Consider the following 18,058-nt stretch of genomic DNA (forward strand, 5'->3'; position numbering starts at 1 on the left):
TTGTCATTACGGCCTATCCCATTGCCTGATTTTATTGTCAGGACCTGTTTAAACTTGTCATTTTATAAATAGATATGACATCTGTTTCTAAAGATATCCACCAATGAATGAACGGAACCTATAGATAGACAACTAATCAAATACTTGTATTTATGGACCAATCAAATGCGAGCTCATTGTATATAATATGCTCGAATATTTCTTCTCGTCATTAGAGTTTTGATACTCGAACAAGAAACATGGCAACTTCCAGATGTTATTTCGCTCTGGGAAATGATCGTTATGTGCAGGTGAACGAGTGGAAAGGAGATATGAGAGTCGATATTAGGGAGTGGCAAGGTGACAAACCAGCGAAGAAAGGTATCAGTTTAACGTTAATACGATGGAAGAATTTTGTAGACCGGCTAACATATGCGGATAAGGCGTTACAAGATAAGCAGTCCTATTGGAGTCACCTTGGAGGTAATGTTTATTGTAACATTACAGAAAACAGCGTGTGCGTGGACATAAGGCAGTATTGGAAGCCAGAAAATGAAGTGGTACCGACAAAGAAAGGCATATGTTTACGACCGAAAGAGTATGTCTGTTTGAAAGAAGTTGTGTCACAGATAGGAACATCACTCCCTGAATAAGATGCGGTGGTACCCTATTATTTACAAAGTGATCACATGAATCAGTTAGGCGCGCTTCAGTGCACGGAATATAATCCAAATGAATGTGGAAGTTACTGAGGCCATATTCTAAAAGTAACAATGATGTATAATGTTTAAAAATAGCAACCAATGGGACAAAAGGTCTAAAATAGATACCAATCAGAAATGGGTTTGAAGGTATACTGAAGTCCCTGAGCACAGCGACGACCGAGTATTTATACCCAAGACCTGTGCAACAGACGCCGTGTGCAGCAAACAATGCACTAGCGCAGCACTGCAGCGGCATTTGCACCAAAAAGCTTGCAAGTGCACGCAAAGGGCAACACCAGTGCAGCGCTGCTGCACTGCAACCAAAACAACGCAGCAAAAATGCAGCCCGACTGCACCTCACACAAAAACTCATAAAAATACAAGCACTGTGACGATTATACACAGGAATTAATATTGCAAAACATTAATATAGAATAAACACCTTATGATTATGCTTTCTGCAGTTCAGTAGGTGAGCCATTATATGTAAAACACAACTTTCTTAGCGATTCTTACACAACGCACACAGAATGCAGACAGTGTTACCGGTAGCAACGAACCGGAAGTAGTTGATCCAAAATGGCCGCTCCCAGCAAAACAGTAACTGTAGACTACATATTATCGGAAAAAATTGAGTATTACACAAGGAATAATTGAAATTACTGGCAGGAATACAATGCTATAAACTTAAAGACACAAACATAAATTCAGAGTAACTGGCATCAATACATTTGGGCCTACTGCTCAGATTTTATCTATCTTTTTTCATAGATACATATATCCCTGTTACTTCAAGACTTACCTGCAGTATGGGCAACCCTCGCATGAGAGACTGTAGGAATGCCTGCCACATCTCTGTTGACATCAGTAACTGACTCTTCAACAAGTGACACATAATGTCTGTTGCACAGCTTGCTACCTGTATTTACAAATATATTACAAGGACATTATAACAGACTATAAACTGAATGTAAATAAGAAGACAATGATGGCCCTGTATAAGATATTCACAGTTCAAACAGGTATAACACATTTTTTCCCAAATCACTTTTAAATTTAAAATACAGATTCAGAGAAGATTTTCAAATTTCTTGTTAGTATCAGTATTGCAGTGGGAAAATGCCCTGCTTTGTTTTGTTGGGTCTGAAGCCATGTTTGTTTCTTTTGGTCTAAAGCCACAAGTTTGTTTTGTTGTGTCTAAAGCCACATTTGTTTCGTTTGGTCTAAAGTCACAAGTTTGTTTTGTTGTGTCTAAAGCCACATTTGTTTCATTTGGTCTAAAGTCACAAGTTTGTTTTGTTGTGTCTAAAGCCCCAACACAATTCAGGTCAAATGGCTCCAACTCTGAATTGTTTGTTTGTTTGTTTTGGGTTAAGCACCCTTTATCAACAGTATTTTGATTATGTAACAGGAAGCAGTTAACCTTACCAGTGTTTCTACATTCTGTACCAGTACTAACCTGCTCTCCACATGTATCTTACAACTTCCCCATAAGAAACAGAGATGGAGGATGAACGATTCCAGCTCAGTGGGCAGAATTGTACTGTTGATAAAGACTACAATACCACTCAAGGCATTATTTAATGTAAAGGTGTACACTTTGGAATAACCACCAACCTTCAGTATGACAGCTGTATGGCTTCCTCGCAAGAAAGAATTCTGCTTCCCTTGTAGATTTTATAACCTAAAGAGTTAACAGGCATGTGACCTAAACCAATCATCAAAACAAACCCTTGCACATGAAATAAACCAACCTACAAAATAATACTCATACCTTGGCATCTTTGTCAGCCAAACCAAACACAACAATCTCGTACAGTATGTCAGCATTGATGATGAATTTCACTTTCAAACATGATGTTGATGAAGGATCTGAAGCCTTTGATACACTTAGCTGAGCCTGAAAAAATAACGCCTTTTTTTCTGACAAAAAGTCAAATTACCATATACAGCCCTATGCTACCATGAACCGAGTCAGAAAAAGGTAAAATTAAAGTAATTTTTCTTCGTATCTCAGAAATATTAATCAGAATTCTACTAGCAAATTAAGAAATTAAATTCATTTTTTAGATCCAACATTTCCTTTTCTCATGATCATTTATTTTCAAGCAGCAACAGGAGAATCAGCATAAGTGCACAAGCGCCTTAAACGGTCATGAATGAAGAGTTACTCTTAATACTACTTGACAGAGGATGACCTTGAATAATGAGTTCTTGTTGTATCAAGAGTGGCATTAATTCTCTTGGACTAAGAGTTGTTCTGTCTGTCTGTTAGTTTAAAAGCATTTGTTTTAAAAGCTGAAATTCTTAAAATAGCTTCACTTAAAAATTCACTCTTAAATCGAGAAAAAAGGCACCAACCTGTACAATATGTAACACAGTAGTATAGGCATGCAGTCTAAGCTTATCTACAGGGTGAGATAAACATTTCAACACCAATTTCCTGTAGCAGTTCTGCAATGTCTCATAATGCTGTGACTTGGAGCATCTGTAAAACAACAAAAGCAACTGAATTTTCCTTCCTGTGACATAATTTCTAAATATACTTCATGAAACGTAAAAAGTAGAATAAGAGTACAGCTTATACCAAAGCCATTATGTAACCACAGTAACACATAACACCAAACAAGGGCTGTAAAAGCATTAACATGCACAGAAAACTTATTTTTGTTGATTACATGGTCACATCAATCCATGAAATGATACTCAAATGAACAAAATAAATTTCAAACTACTTTAGTCAGATCTCCATGAAAAAAAATTCTTTTGGAAAAAAACAAACCATGAAATTTCATGCCCACAAAATAACTTCACAGCATGTTAATTGATTTCAGGTCTACTTCTGGCACAAACATCTGGACAAATAAAATTCTATCTTTTAATCAAAATTTTTAAAAGAACAATTTTTAATGGCATATAGTAGTTTCAGTCTTTGTGTTGTGGAAATATCAACAGAGTTGTGTTTATAGGCTTAGAACTGAAAGTTCAGTTTAAATGAACCTTAAAATACAGAGATATATTCCAGAACCAATGATAAACAGAGCTACAACAAAAGTCTGTACTCACACAAAGTCAAAGAGGAAGGTTTATGTCCCTATCACACAGAAGGACAACATACACAGAGAAAGTCCAAACATACACAGAGAAAGACCAATGTCCCATTTATATACACACAATACACACAGAGAATCAGTCAGACAGTGTTTAAGTTTAATAACGGTCCATCCACCCTTTCAGACACAATGAAGCAAATAAATGCCTCATAGAGTATAGACCACGAACATGTCCCTTTAATGTTCTTAAAAGGTGTTTTTGTTGCCAAATAGGGATAAAGATTACCTCTCTGCAATTCCCAGAGAGTACTGCACAAACAGAATGAATTTTATTGCCAATGTATGATTACAAGTACAGCATCCAATGAGACCTGGATGTACTTAAGTCCAAATTTTGAGTCTTTGTGGAAAGGCAAGCACATCGGACCGGACTGGACACATGTTCCTAATGTTGAACACACAGAGAAAGACCAATTTCCCATTTATATACACACAATACACACAGAGAATGGCCAATTTCCCAGTTATATACACACAATACACACAGAGAATGACCAATGTCCCATTTATATAAAGACAACATAACAGTCCAGTTAAATGAAAAACAAGAAACAAAATGCATATGCCCTATTTGTTTTCTGTTTGCCTAACCAGTACTTTTCTCCTGTTACACAATTTACACAAACAACAATAAATCCCTTCATGTGTATGACTCCATGGAAAAATACAATCCACACCCATCACACAACAATTACACATTACAAAGAACACACACATACTTCTACATTAGTGCTACAGTATGTGATATTTTATACCTTGAATGAAGAAGACAAGAACTAAAAAGACAAAACAAGCTGAAGGTGTTTTACCATGCTTGTTTGGTTTAAAGTCACTCACACCTACACAATGTCACATAGCAACTGTTAAAACTTATGACAGAACAGGAAGACCATAGGTGCCTTTACATGTACCGTTTCAGGCATTATCACCTGGGTACAACCATCAACGTTCTGTAAGCCAGCTGGATAGCTTCCTCACATGAAGAATTCTACAACCCCAATTGATGTTTCAACACCAAATCGCAGAGGGAAAACAGAATGTAGCTTGTTATTCAAAATTTGTGACCACAACTGTTTCAGTAAGCTTCAGCATTTTAATTTGCCTGGCAAACCAGTTTTACAATATTAAACTTTTTGTTTCTTTCAATGAATTTGGTAATATCAGAAAATCAATCTGCACCACTACACACTTATTAGCAAGGAGTTTTGTATGTTATTTGTTTTTTGTGTAGACAAAGCATAGTTATGAACAATTTCACAGGCTACCTAAAACCATACTGATACAAATAAGTGGCACAAGTTTGGTTCATGTTTTGGAGAGAAGAAAATGTTCCAGACATTCAAAGGTTCTTTCATCAAGCAAACTTTTCATACTTTAATCACCAAATACAATTGTTTTGAAGTATTTATACTGCTAACTTCTTATCGTAAACTTCTCAAGTCTTAACTATATGTACCTTACAAATAACTCTATATGCTTCCTCTATTCATTGAATATTCAAACAAATATCTTTTTTACTATAGAGGAAAAAAAAAGATCAATAGAGAAAAGATAAGAAAAAATTTCTTGACCAGAATAAAAGATCCAATTTACTTACACGTCAGAGCACAGCTTGATAATTTCTGTAACATAGTTAAGGTGTCGATGGTATGGTAAACATATAAATGCTCCCTCACACATAGCCAGGGTGTCCTTGGACAGTCTGGAAGCCTGAAACAAATTGAGGAAGTTTTTTCTAACCTATACTACAAATAATTAACACATAAAATTGCTTTCAATTATGCATAAATTACATACATTTGTAGTCGAATACATGTAATTTATTTTAAATTTAAAAAGAGACAGAAATTTTGTTTAAGACAGTCAGAAAACACTTTCTAGCAGAATAATTAACAAGAGCTGTTGTATGAGCAGTGTGCTCCACTATTCAAAAATGTTTACCAAGATATAATTATCATAACATTATGATGTGTTAGAAAAATGTTAAATAGGACTAAAAAATAAAGGTAAAATGTGGGGGATGTAAAATGAGGTTGGTATAAATGCAAGCAGGGGGTAAAAAGTAAAAAACAATTTAAGTTACTGCAAGAAATGTAAATGTATTTTCTGAATAGCTGAGCTAAAAATGAATTTCCTTCACTTTCCACATACCATTAAATACCTACAAAATAGCATTAAAGACATCATAATTATTCATAAAATTACTTAATACCGGTACATAAAAAACATGTTTTCTTTACCTCTTCTTGGCACAGAGTCAAAAATTTACATGTCTTCTGCAGTGATTGACAAATGGTTGCTGTGGAAACATAAACGTTGTATCTTCCTTCATCCAGCTGTTTTATGTACCCTAGCAACAGAACTTGGAGGTCAGGAAGTGCATTACTAAGGCACTCATCATACACCATCATATTTATCGCTGACAACAGGTTTTCTGATATAATTCCTCGGCTCTACAAAGCAAGGTAAAATATAGTTAAACTAACGATAAATAAATGTTTTTTAAAATAAACATTTTACATTTCATTTTAATAGTACTTGTTATAACAAAATCATGCATGAAATATAGATGCAGTCACTCAGAGTACAAAATTCAGCCTCTACCAGAACACACACAAGCAATCTAGCCAGATGGACACAGCATGAGAAATCTCCCAGAACAGAGATACAGAAGTCTTTTTGACAGAGGCATGTTAAGCTAACTTAGCCTAGCCTGCCTGGTTCTTTAATGTACTGATACATAAGAGGCCCTCTTTCCTGGGCAGAACCAGAAATTACCTCTTATTTTGATGTGAGACACTCCAGTGCATCTCAGAAATTTCAAGTGCCTTGACTGGGGTTGGAATCCTGGACCTCAAGACTGACAGTTAAGTGTGTAACCACTTAACCACTGGACTATCCATAACTTGTGCAAACCATTTTAGCTTAACAATCACTCATTATACACATCTTAAGAAAAATACAATTCCATGTGTAGGGAAGTATAAGACATTGGCAATATTTTTTCCCCAATGAAGTCAGCTTAACAGGAACTATTTACACTGTAAAGATATAAATGTACCTTTTCTGTTGGGACAAGTAACTTCAGAAATTTGCCTAGAAATACAGAAAGGCCGATGTAAGCTAGTCTATGCTGGACAAGATCACTGGGTCCTTCAACTGTACTCTCCTCAAGGTCATAAGGCATGTTGCTATGGTGATGGTACTTTAAAAGGTCAGCAAGTACATCAAGACTTTCTATGAACTTCTCACTCTGAAATACACAATAAAAATACTTTAAAAAAGAACAAACAAACAAAAAACACTACAAATACACATACTATATACTAACATGCAGATGAACCACAGATAGAATGAAGGAAAACTACCAAACAGATGAGTTTTTTTATTTTTTTATCAACTTAAATAATGAAGCTCAACATATTTGTTCCAGTAAAATGTTAAATACGTTAAACAAAAACATTAATTACAAATGCATGACATCAAAATTGCACTAAATATTAATATTTAGAAACAACTTACACAGTCTCTTGCAGCCATTGTGTTATCCTGCCAAAGTTCTGGCGTTACTATGGCAACAATAATTTCTAATGTGTGATTTAACAAATTAAAAGCTTCAGTTGACATAACGTCATCATTTGTCTTCAACAGTGGGAGAGATTTCTCTAAAACAAGAGCACAGAACTGTGGTATGGTCATCTGTATAAACTGTAATGATTGCATGTCCTCAAAATCCATCTGTTCATTTTCTGCAGGACTTAAACCAACACTGGAGGCACGAGACGACCTGAAAATTTATAACATTATAATACAGTCAAAAGTCTGTTCGCTTGAACATGGATAATATGAATGCTATCCTTCGCTTGAACTCGTCATCCGGTCCCGGCAAATCTCTGTATAATGAATTTTGTTCCACGCCTAGAATTACAGATTACTCGAACAAATTTTACTGGTCCAATCGAGTTAGAGGCAACGAAGTTTGACTGTATATAAATTCAAATTAGGTCATACAAAGCTCGACTGTGAAGTAAGCTTGTAGCAAATGCGCTAGTCCAACTCATGGAAAAACCAAATGCTTGAATCAGTAAATGATTGTAAAGTGACAACTTTTATCCACATATATGTGCAAGAGACTCAACTTAGTTATTCCAAGCTATATACTTACTATAAATTATTTTATTATATGTTCTAAAAATAACCTAAATTTCATTGGCCAAAACCGCTCTTCATCTTTCAAAATATATTTCATGTTTAATGGTTAGTGGGTTTTCCCCATTAAACATGACTTTCGAAAAATAGAATGGAAGTTTCACACAGTTATTGCTACTTTCAAACATCAAATATGTTGCAACAAATATTTGTTACTTATTCATATACCCGAACCCATATAATAAAACAGTTATGTTGCGATATTCACCAAAAGAGGGCAATATTGACCTTGGCAATATCACCTCATATCCAATGGCTCAAGAGTCAATTATTGTATAATGTTTAATGACCTTCCATGTAAATTGATGTTAAATTTGGGGGGTGGGTGGGGGAGAGGTGGGGTGGGAGGTCCTAGCTTATCCTTCAGTCAGTGTGTTGGATATTGGCTGAGACACTAGCCAAGACCAGATTTTATCACACTTAGCCCACATATTTCTGTAACAGGTTAGTAACAAATCAAATAAAAGATTTGTTTTTCAACCACTTATCTTAAGCCTGACCAAAAAAAGAAAATCTACTGACTATCCACAGAAATACAGGAAGTCCAAATGTGATCATCTTTTGTCAATAACTAATGCTAGAATGTTAAATAGGTAAAACAAGTAGTCATATTTTCATACTCCACTGATGCAGCACAAATCAAATACAAGTACAGAAAGTCTATTAACGTTTTTGCAAGATCAAAGGAGAATTTCCCATTACCCTGTTGAAGAAGCAGATGTGTCACCATCTCTTCCATCACCACGGTGACGCATATCTGTCCAACCAATCACTGACGGCCTACCATCAGCATTGTTATTGGCAGATGTACTGCTACTTGGTGTAGAAAACGGAGATGGAGTAGAGCTGAAATCTGAAATAAAACATGATAAGTCTGTAATTACTTACTGCATGCAGAGAGAAATGCACTTATTATACAAACAATTCTTTTATGTTAAAATTTCCAAATCTCTTCAGCGAAATTTTATTTTGTCTAATCAGCTGATATTTCATTAAAATTTTGTTCTTTGTTAGAAGACACTGTGAATAATTGTGTGTGTTGCTCAACTTGAATAAGTATCAGTTCTACAACAGGAATTATGAGTGCAAGAATCCATCCTGTAAAAGTAAATCAACCGTCACTTCAATCAATTCCACTACTTCATTAATCAATCATGGATTTATTCAGTCAGAAAATATTTCCCTCAACACTGCTTAGCATAAAATTTTAATATTAAAACCTTTTACAGTTATTCTATAAATCAATCCAGTAACAACAGTGCAAGACTGTCACAAAATACGCCCATCGGATGAAAACTGTTTGACTTAGAGAGCAGACAAGGCGAAATTCGCAGTTTTTCAAGTAATTCAAGGGCTATAATCCAAGAGTGCCTTGGGCGATTTGGGTGGTTATCGGACTTGGCCGAGATATTATGCCCACAAACATTGTCAGCAAGTTTGGTGAAGATTGGATGAAAACTCTTCGACTCAGAGCAGACAAGGCTAAATTCGCAGATTTTTGAGTAATTCAAGGGCCATAATTCAAAAGTGCCTAAGGCGATTTGACTGGTTATCAAAGTTGGCAGAGGTATTATATCAACAAAGATTGTCAGCAAGTTTGGTGGAGATAGGTTGAAAACTGTTCTACTTAGAGAGCAGACATGCTTTGAACGCCGACCGTCCGCTGCCACGGGTGTTCACATAATACGCCCCACTCTTTCAGAGACGGGTGTATAAAAAGTTATATTCCTGTTTTCTAAACTATGATATCAAAATACCTTGTTTAGCTGTATATAGATTAGGATCCTGGTGACAATTTATCTTGCTACTCAAACACTGTGCATAATCAGCGAGAGTTCTGATCGCTTGTACTCGAGGTCTACCAAGATCCACTCACTCTGCTCCTCTATTACAGTTGCACTGTTACACAGTAGATAGAACTTGTTACGAAGTATCTCATGTACTCACTCTGCTCCTCTATTTCAGTTGCACTGTTACACAGTAGAGATGATAGAACTTGTTACGAAGTATCCCATGTACTCACTCTGCTCCTCTATTTCAGTTGCACTGTTACACAGTAGAGATGATAGAACTTGTTACGAAGTATCTCATGTACTCACTCTGCTCCTCTATTTCAGTTGCACTGTTACACAGTAGAGATGATAGAACTTGTTACGAAGTATCCCATGTACTCACTCTGCTCCTCTATTTCAGTTGCACTGTTACACAGTAGAGATGATAGAACTTGTTACGAAATATCCCATGTACACTCTACTCCTCTATTTCAGTTGCACTGTTACATAGTAGAGATGATAGAACTTGTTACGAAGTATCCCATGTACTCACTCTACTCCTGTTTGATGAACAAGCTAAATTCTTTGTTGGGTAAGCATGAAAAAATTAAATGTTGTATCCACTCTAGGCAATGCCTTTTGTTTTTCTGTTATTTCTTCCATTTGTTATTGACAAGCAACCTATGAAAGACCTTTGAATAATTATTTTAATATGCTTGTTTCTGTAAAGACACGCTTACGTTTAAATGATGTCACATTAATGTGCAATGAGGTCAATGTTTTTGTTGCGACCAAGAAAAAGCGCTACTATATTTTATCTACTGTTTTAGATTAATGTCATATTAGAATCGAAATAATGTATAGCAAAATCATGTTTTACCTAAATTAATACACTCAAAATCGGTTATACGTTGCCAGGATAATTCACTCGGGCTATGCCCTTGTGAAATTATTCCCCGGATGTATAACCTCTCTGTGTATTAATAAGATTAAAACACGTTTTTTCTATACATTATTTCTTAAATAGCATATACAGTATAGACCAACCACTGAAGAGCAAAAATCTTTCTACAAAGGCAGGCATTTTCAGTACAAGTAGCTGGGTATGGTTACATCTTCAGAACAAACTCTGTACTACCAGTTTATTTCAATGGGAAAATGGTTTCTCTATGTTCTGTCAATGGGAGGACAGTTTCTTTGTGATCTAGTAATTTATGTCTTTGGAAGATGGTTTCTTGGTTTTCTATCAGTTTTTGTCTATGGAAAGATGGTTTCTTTGTTTACCAATTTATGACTATCGGAATATAGTTTCTCTCTGTCCTACCAACTTCTGTCTATGGCAATATAGTTTCTCTCTGTTCTACCAGCTTCTGTCTGTTGGAATATAGTTTCTCTCTGTTCTACCAACTTCTGTCTATGGGAATATAGTTTCTCTCTGTTCTACCAGCTTCTGTCTGTTGGAATATAGTTTCTCTCTGTTCTACCTACTTCTGTCTATGGCAATATAGTTTCTCTCTGTTCTACCAGCTTCTGTCTGTTGGAATATAGTTTCTCTCTGTTCTACCAACTTCTGTCTGTTGGAATATAGTTTCTCTCTGTTCTACCAGCTTCTGTCTGTTGGAATATAGTTTCTCTCTGTTCTACCAACTTCTGTCTATGGGAATATAGTTTCTCTCTGTTCTACCAGCTTCTGTCTGTTGGAATATAGTTTCTCTCTGTTCTACCAACTTCTGTCTATGGGAATATAGTTTCTCTCTGTTCTACCAGCTTCTGTCTGTTGGAATATAGTTTCTCTCTGTTCTACCAACTTCTGTCTACGGGAATATAGTTTCTCTCTGTTCTACCAACTTCTGTCTATGGGAAGATGATCTGTCTCTGGTCTTACTATTTATGTCTATGGGAAGATGTTTTCTCTTAGAGGTATGCTCATCATCCGCTTATAGTTAATGAAACAGTCTTTAATCATCTAGACAGCTTTATATTGTAGCTTTCAAGGTAGACTATGTTTTATTTCATCATTGTATATATTCTTTGTTTCAGAGGGAATAAAACTACCACATTTTCTGTGCCAAATATTGTCAAGTTAAGGTAAGAAATATTTTTAATCCTTTTGTTGAGCACAGTGGCTTCTTTACTTGAATACTGTTACAGCTGTTGAAAGAAATGTACTATAAATGAAAAGATAGAGAAAAATATAAATATCTGAAAAATGAAGGTTTGCTTAATAGATAGTTTAAAATAAAGTCCCATGTATACATTTCAAAATCATTTTTTTTTGTATTTCTCTGTTTGTAGAGCATGCTTCAACGAGAGTAACTGATTAAGCAAAGTTCTTAGAGTATAATATTTAATTCTAAATAATTTTTTATTTATTTCAGATACAAATTGCCATTCCGAGCCAACACCCATTATGACAAGAGTCCAAACCGCTGTGCATCACCACCAGATCCTGATCCCCTAATGACGGGGCTGCCTCTAGAGATGATGAGGATAACTTGGAATGCAGCTTGGCATTCTGGGATGGATACTCTTGTTAAAACACTTGCAGCAAACAAATCTCTGGATTCTGACCTAGAGTAAGTTATGTAGCTACTTTCAGTGAAATTATTCGTGTGAAACGAATGCTTAAAAAATTGACATTTAAAGGGCATGCTTAAAATATAATTTTGTCATGTTTCAGATTTATGTCCTTTCACATTATGTACTTGGTGTAATTATTAAATCATTTTACAAAAGTCATATTATCAATTTTGTTTACTGCTGCTTCTTCATATTAAGGTTGTTCTGATGTTTGATAAACTGGATGTAATAATGTAACATCACTTATCTGGAAATGATGCAAATGTAATCAAAAAATCCTCTTCCCATGGACTCCCATCAATGAAAACATGCTTGAATACATGTATTTCAAATCGTTCTAACAGTAAATCAGTCAGACCTTGTCTTTTTCATTTGCCCAATTTTTAGCTCACCTGAGCTTTCAACGTGCGTTGTCCGTCCGTCAACAGTTTCTAAAAAAATCTTCATCTTCAAAACCACTGGGCAGAATAACACCAAACTTCATAGGAATGATCCTTTGGTGGCCCCCTTTCAAAACTGTTCAAAGAATTGAATTCCACATAGAACTCTGGTGACATGGCAATCGAAAGGAAAAACTTAAAAAATCTTCTTGTCCATAACCGCAAGGCATAGAACCTCAATATTTAGCATGTGGCATTATCTAATGCTCCTCTATGAAGATTGTTCAAATTATGCCTCCCTCCTGGGTGGAAAGAGGCCCAGTCCCAGGGGTTCCAAGTTTTACATAGACTTATATAGGAAAAACTTTGTCTAAAACCAGAAAACCTAGGCTTTTGATATTTGGTATGTTGTGGTCCTCTACCAAAATTGTTCAAATTATGCCCCTGGGAAAAATTATAAAAATCTTCTTTTCTGATACTTCAAGGCCTAGGCTTTTGATATTTGGTATGTAGCATTTCCTAGTGGTCCTCTACCAAGATTGTTCAAATTATGCCCCTGGGGTGAAAAGAGGCCTCACCCAGGGTCACTTGTTATATGAGTTATATAGGAAAAAATACTTAAAAAACTATCTGATCATATTTCCTAGACAGTTTAATTATAATTACCTGATGACACCAAGTAGGGGTCATTTGACTGTGACCTTGGCCTATTGACCTACTTTCTTGGTTTTTTTTCAAGATACAGCCTTGAAATTTGGATGACATGTATGTTTTGCATGCCCATCTTAAAACTGACTTTCAGTGACCATGAATGTGACCTACTCACCTACTTTCTTAATATTTTAGCATCAGTTTGACATTTGAAACATGTAACTCATATTACTCAGGTGAGCTATCAAGGGTCATCATGACCCTCTCGTCTTAGTATAAACTGAAGTTTTAAAAAGTCAGGGTTTGATCAGTCTGTTGTAGAAAAAAGTTGATCACACTTGCAGAACTACCTTAATTCAGAAGCGAAATTTTGAAGGTGCTTGATAAGTTCTAGTCATTGACTGGGCTTCATATTTTCTGAAAGGTTGGGAGCATAATCGGACTATATCTTCACAACTTGCTGATATTTTTTTCTTCAGGTTTTCACCCAAGTTAAAGCTCACTGCCACAGATAGAGTTGTGTCAGTGACAAGTCATGTCAAACAGGGACTTCAGACAGGAATCTATGATATCTCCAACTCAACGTCCCACTATGCGGTGTCAAGGTCGCTGACACGCCTTCTCAGTTACCTTGTAGTGAGAAATGATACAGCTGTAACCAACGTCTTCCATACTTTGGACTGGTGTGGTGCGATTTCTAGGTGAGTACTTGTACCAGAATAAAGCAGTGCCATTCTTGATGAATGCTTTTGCCAGAATGATACAAAACTAGTGTGGTGCCATTTCTAGGTGAGTACTTGTACCAGAATAAAGCAGTGCCATTCTTGATGAATGCTTTTGCCAGAATGATACAAAACGAGTGTGGTGCCATTTTTAGGTTAGCTCTTGGTAGCCAGAATAAAAGAATAATGGTATAAGTACGGAATCCTGTTCGAATGACTTTAATTCTCGCCTCACCAAACTGCGACAATTGTCACCTTCTTTCAAAACATATATACATGCAAGATTTAACAATGCTGGTATTTATTGTCTTAACTATTGCATGTCTTTCTTAATTCTCGCGTCGGGAAATTGAAGTCCCACTTAAATAATGATACATAGTTGCGGGAATTAATTAAACCTCGCATTGTCGGCTATTGCTTGGGATAAAATTTCTTGACAAATTGATCAATATAATTCTTCCTGGGTATTATGTATCAATACACCGAAACAAATTTCTAATGACTGCCTCTGCTGATACCATTTCTCATTTTCAACGGTGTACCAGAAAATTTCATCCACGGTGCTATAGTAAGAAATAATCCCTATCAGCGTGTGACAATGCAACAATGCGAGGTTTTACTAATTCTCGCAACAATGTATCATTATTGAAGCGGAATTTCAATTTCCCGATGCAAGAATTAAGAAAGACATACGAAAATTAAGACAATAATTATCAACTCAAAAACCTTGTGAGGATTGTTAAACCTCCCATGCATATATGTTTTTGGACAGGGCGGCAATGCGATAATTATCACATTGTCGCGTGTTGGTAAGGCAAGAATTAAAGTGGCACGAACAGGAATCCGTATATAAGGCTTTTTTTATATGAGACTATAGATGAAGTTAGACTGGCCAAAGGTTGTTTTTAGGTAAGGCTTTATTCTGTTTTGAATCTGTTTACATTACTGTAATTTAGGAAATGTTTGGGAAGTGCGATGTTTTTATAATTGCTCATTTTGGTGGATTCATTTCTGATGAAAATTGTCAATATTTACCTTTAAGGACGTATGCTAGAATTTGGTGCGAAAATTTTCCCAATAACAGAATTTCTTTAAACTTTGGATATTGAAGGACAATCATCTAAGAAACAAAAAAATGCAATAAAAATCATGTCACCGGTATCGAAAATGAGTTATCTGCCCTTGAAAACGGCATTTCCCCAAAAAATGACGTTTTCAAGGGCAGATAACTCTTTCGAATCCGGTGACCTATGATTTTTTTTGCATTTTTTTGTTTCTTAGATGATTGTCCTTCAATATCCAAAGTTTAAAGAAATTCTGTTATTGGGAAAATTTTCGCCCATCTTATATACAAGGAATTCTAGCGTACCCCTTTAATTTTCATTATTTTTACTTAGTCGGCCGTTTCAACATATCAATGAAGTATATCCATCCAAAATTATATAGTTTTACATTTATACAATACAGGGAACACATACATTCATTTAATGCTTTAAAACAAAATCACAGAAATATTGATTATAAATCAGGAAATATTGCAGATAGTTTAATTTGATTTTACAATATCGCAAAAAGTTGGGTCATTGGAAGTTTATGCAAATCACCAGCAATTTCTGTCCATCTTTATTGTCATCTGCTACCAAATTCCTGAATTTGCAAAATTGTCTGTTGGGTGTGAAATTGGATTTTTTTGTATCCCCCGACAACAAAGTTGTAAGGGGGGATATACTGGTTTCAGGTTGTCTGTCTGTCTGTCTGTCTGTCTGTCCGTCCGTCTGTCTGTCTGTCCGAGCTCACATTTGCATACTTAGGTGGCTATAGGAACAATAGGTAACTGTACTTTTTTAGCTCACATGTCACTTTGTGACAAGGTGAGCTTTTGTGATCGTGCAGCGTCTGTCGTCCGTCGTCCGTCCGTCAGTCCGTGCGTAAACTTTTGCTCGTGACCAGTCTAGAGGTCACATTTTTCATGGGATCTTTATGAAAGTTGGTCAGAATGTTCATCTTGATGATGTCTAGGTCAAGTTCGAAACTGGGTCACGTGCGGTCAAAAACTAGGTCAGTAGGTCTAAAAATAGAAAAACCTTGTGACCTCCCTAGAGGCCATACTTTTCAATGGATCTTCATGAAACTTAGTCAGAATGTTCATCTTGATGATATCTAGGTCAAGTTTGAAACTGGGTCACGTGCCATCAAAAACTAGGTCAGTAGGTCAAATAATAGAAATACCTTGTGACCTCTCTAGAGGCCATATTTTTCATGCGATCTGTATGAAAGTTTGTCTGAATATTCATTTTGATGATATCTAGGTCAAGTTTGAAACTGGGTCAACTGCGGTAAAAAACTAGGTCAGTAGATCTAAAAATAGAAAAACCTCTAGAGGCCATATTTTTCATGAGATCTTCATGAAAATTGTTGAGAATGTTCACCTTGATGATGTCTAGGTCAAGTTCAAAACTGGGTCACATGCTTTCAAAAACTAGGTCATTAGGTCAAATAATAGAAAAACCTTGTGACCTCTCTAGAGGCCATATTTTTCAATGGATCTTCATGAAAATTGGTCAGAATTTTTATCTTGATGATATCTATGTCAAGTTCAAAACTGGGTCACATGAGCTCAAAAACTAGGTCACTATGTCAAATAATAGAAAAAAACGACATCATACTCAGTTCAAAACTGGGTCATGTGGGGACAGGTGAGCGATTCAGGACCATTATGGTCCTCTTGTCTTTGATGTCATTCATTCCGTAAGGCTATTATGTGGCTATTTTTAGCTCGCCTGTCACATAGTGACAAGGTGAGCTTTTGTGATCGCGCAGCGTCCGTCGTCCGTCCGTCCGTCCGTCCATGCGTGTGTAAACTTTTGCTTGTGACATCTCTAGAGGTCGCAGTTTTCATGGGATCTTTATGAAAATGGGTCAGAATGTTCATCTTGGTAAATTCTAGGTCAAGTTCGAAACTGGGTCACGTGGGGTCAAAAACTAGGTCAGTAGGTCTAAAAATAGAAAAACCTTGTGACCTCTCTAGAGGCCATATTTCTCAATGGATCTTCATGAAAGTTGGTTAGAATGTTCACCTTGATGATATCTAGGTCAAGTTCGAAACTGGGTCACATGGGGTCAAAAACTAGGTCAGTAGGTCTAAAAATAGAAAAACCTTGTGACCTCTCTAGAGGCCATATTTCTCAATGGATCTTCATGAAAATTGGTGAGAATGTTCACCTTGATGATATCTAGGTCAAGTTCGAAACTAGGTTACGTGCGGTCAAAAACTAGGTCAGTAGGCCTAAAAATAGAAAAACCTTGTGACCTCTCTAGAGGCCATATTTCTCAATGGACCTTCATGAAAATTGGTCAGAATGTTTACCTTGATGATATCTAGGTCAAGTTCGAAACTGGGTCACGTGGGGTTAAAACCTAGGTCAGTAGATCTAAAAATAGAAAAACCTTGTGACCTCTCTAGAGGCCATATTTTTCATGAGATCTTCATGAATATTGGTCAGAATGTTCACCTTGATGATATCTAGGTCAAGTTCGAACTGGGTCACGTGGGGTCAAAAACTAGGTCAGTAGGTCTAAAAATAGAAAAACCTTGTGACCTCTCTAGAGGCCATATTTCTCAATGGATCTTCATGAAAATTGGTGAGAATGTTCAGCTTGATGATATCAAGGTCAGGTTCGTAACTTGGTCATGTGCGGTCAAAAACTAGGTCAGTAGGTCGAAAAATAGAAAAACCTTGTGACCTCTCTAGAGGCCATATTTTTCATGAGATCTTCATGAAAATTGGTGGGAATGTTCACCTTGATGATATCTAGGTCAAGTTTAAAAGTGGGTCACGTGCCTTCAAAAACTAGGTCATTAGGTCAAATAATAGAAAAACCTTGTGACCTCTCTAGAGGCCATATTTTTCAATGGATCTTCATGAAAATTGGTCAGAATTTTTTATG

The 18,058-nt window shown here is 36.1% G+C and overlaps 2 protein-coding genes across 2 annotated transcripts in view; one reads left to right on the top strand and one right to left on the bottom strand.

The window, feature by feature from the left end:
* Positions 1 to 677: 677 nt before the first annotated feature.
* LOC128557925 (rotatin-like) lies at positions 678 to 9,869 on the bottom strand. The gene is made up of 11 exons (XM_053546589.1): positions 9,763 to 9,869; positions 8,708 to 8,858; positions 7,319 to 7,583; positions 6,858 to 7,049; positions 6,037 to 6,249; positions 5,394 to 5,506; positions 4,552 to 4,572; positions 3,045 to 3,171; positions 2,458 to 2,583; positions 1,486 to 1,602; positions 678 to 740 (listed from the first exon to the last, which is right to left on the bottom strand). Exons 2-11 carry the CDS (start codon positions 8,758 to 8,760, stop codon positions 678 to 680), a joined length of 1,290 nt encoding a protein of 429 aa, XP_053402564.1. The 5' UTR covers positions 8,761 to 8,858; positions 9,763 to 9,869.
* Positions 9,870 to 9,991: 122 nt separating this feature from the next.
* The window catches only part of LOC123549743 (rotatin-like), a 36,856-nt gene continuing 28,789 nt past the window's right edge, over positions 9,992 to 18,058 (top strand). The window contains exons 1-5 of the mRNA XM_053546590.1: positions 9,992 to 10,061; positions 10,273 to 10,369; positions 11,818 to 11,865; positions 12,156 to 12,353; positions 13,868 to 14,089. Coding sequence (XP_053402565.1) covers positions 9,992 to 10,061; positions 10,273 to 10,369; positions 11,818 to 11,865; positions 12,156 to 12,353; positions 13,868 to 14,089 — 635 coding nt within the window. The remainder of the gene's footprint in view (positions 10,062 to 10,272; positions 10,370 to 11,817; positions 11,866 to 12,155; positions 12,354 to 13,867; positions 14,090 to 18,058) is intronic.

The sequence above is a fragment of the Mercenaria mercenaria genome, chromosome 6, assembly GCF_021730395.1.
Source record: "Mercenaria mercenaria strain notata chromosome 6, MADL_Memer_1, whole genome shotgun sequence".
In the NCBI taxonomy this organism is placed as follows: domain Eukaryota; kingdom Metazoa; phylum Mollusca; class Bivalvia; order Venerida; family Veneridae; genus Mercenaria; species Mercenaria mercenaria.

What these genes read in the sequence shown, in the direction of transcription:
- LOC128557925 (XM_053546589.1), bottom strand. Translation starts at nt 8,760, where the DNA reads ATGCGTCACCGTGGTGATGGAAGAGATGGTGACACATCTGCTTCTTCA. An exon ending in TACTTGTCCCAACAGAAAAG is followed by an intron (nt 6,250 to 6,857) that starts GTACATTTATAT and finishes CTTGCTTTGTAG; the next exon opens with AGCCGAGGAATTATATCAGA. An exon ending in TGGCTGACAAAGATGCCAAG is followed by an intron (nt 1,603 to 2,457) that starts GTATGAGTATTA and finishes TTGTAAATACAG; the next exon opens with GTAGCAAGCTGTGCAACAGA.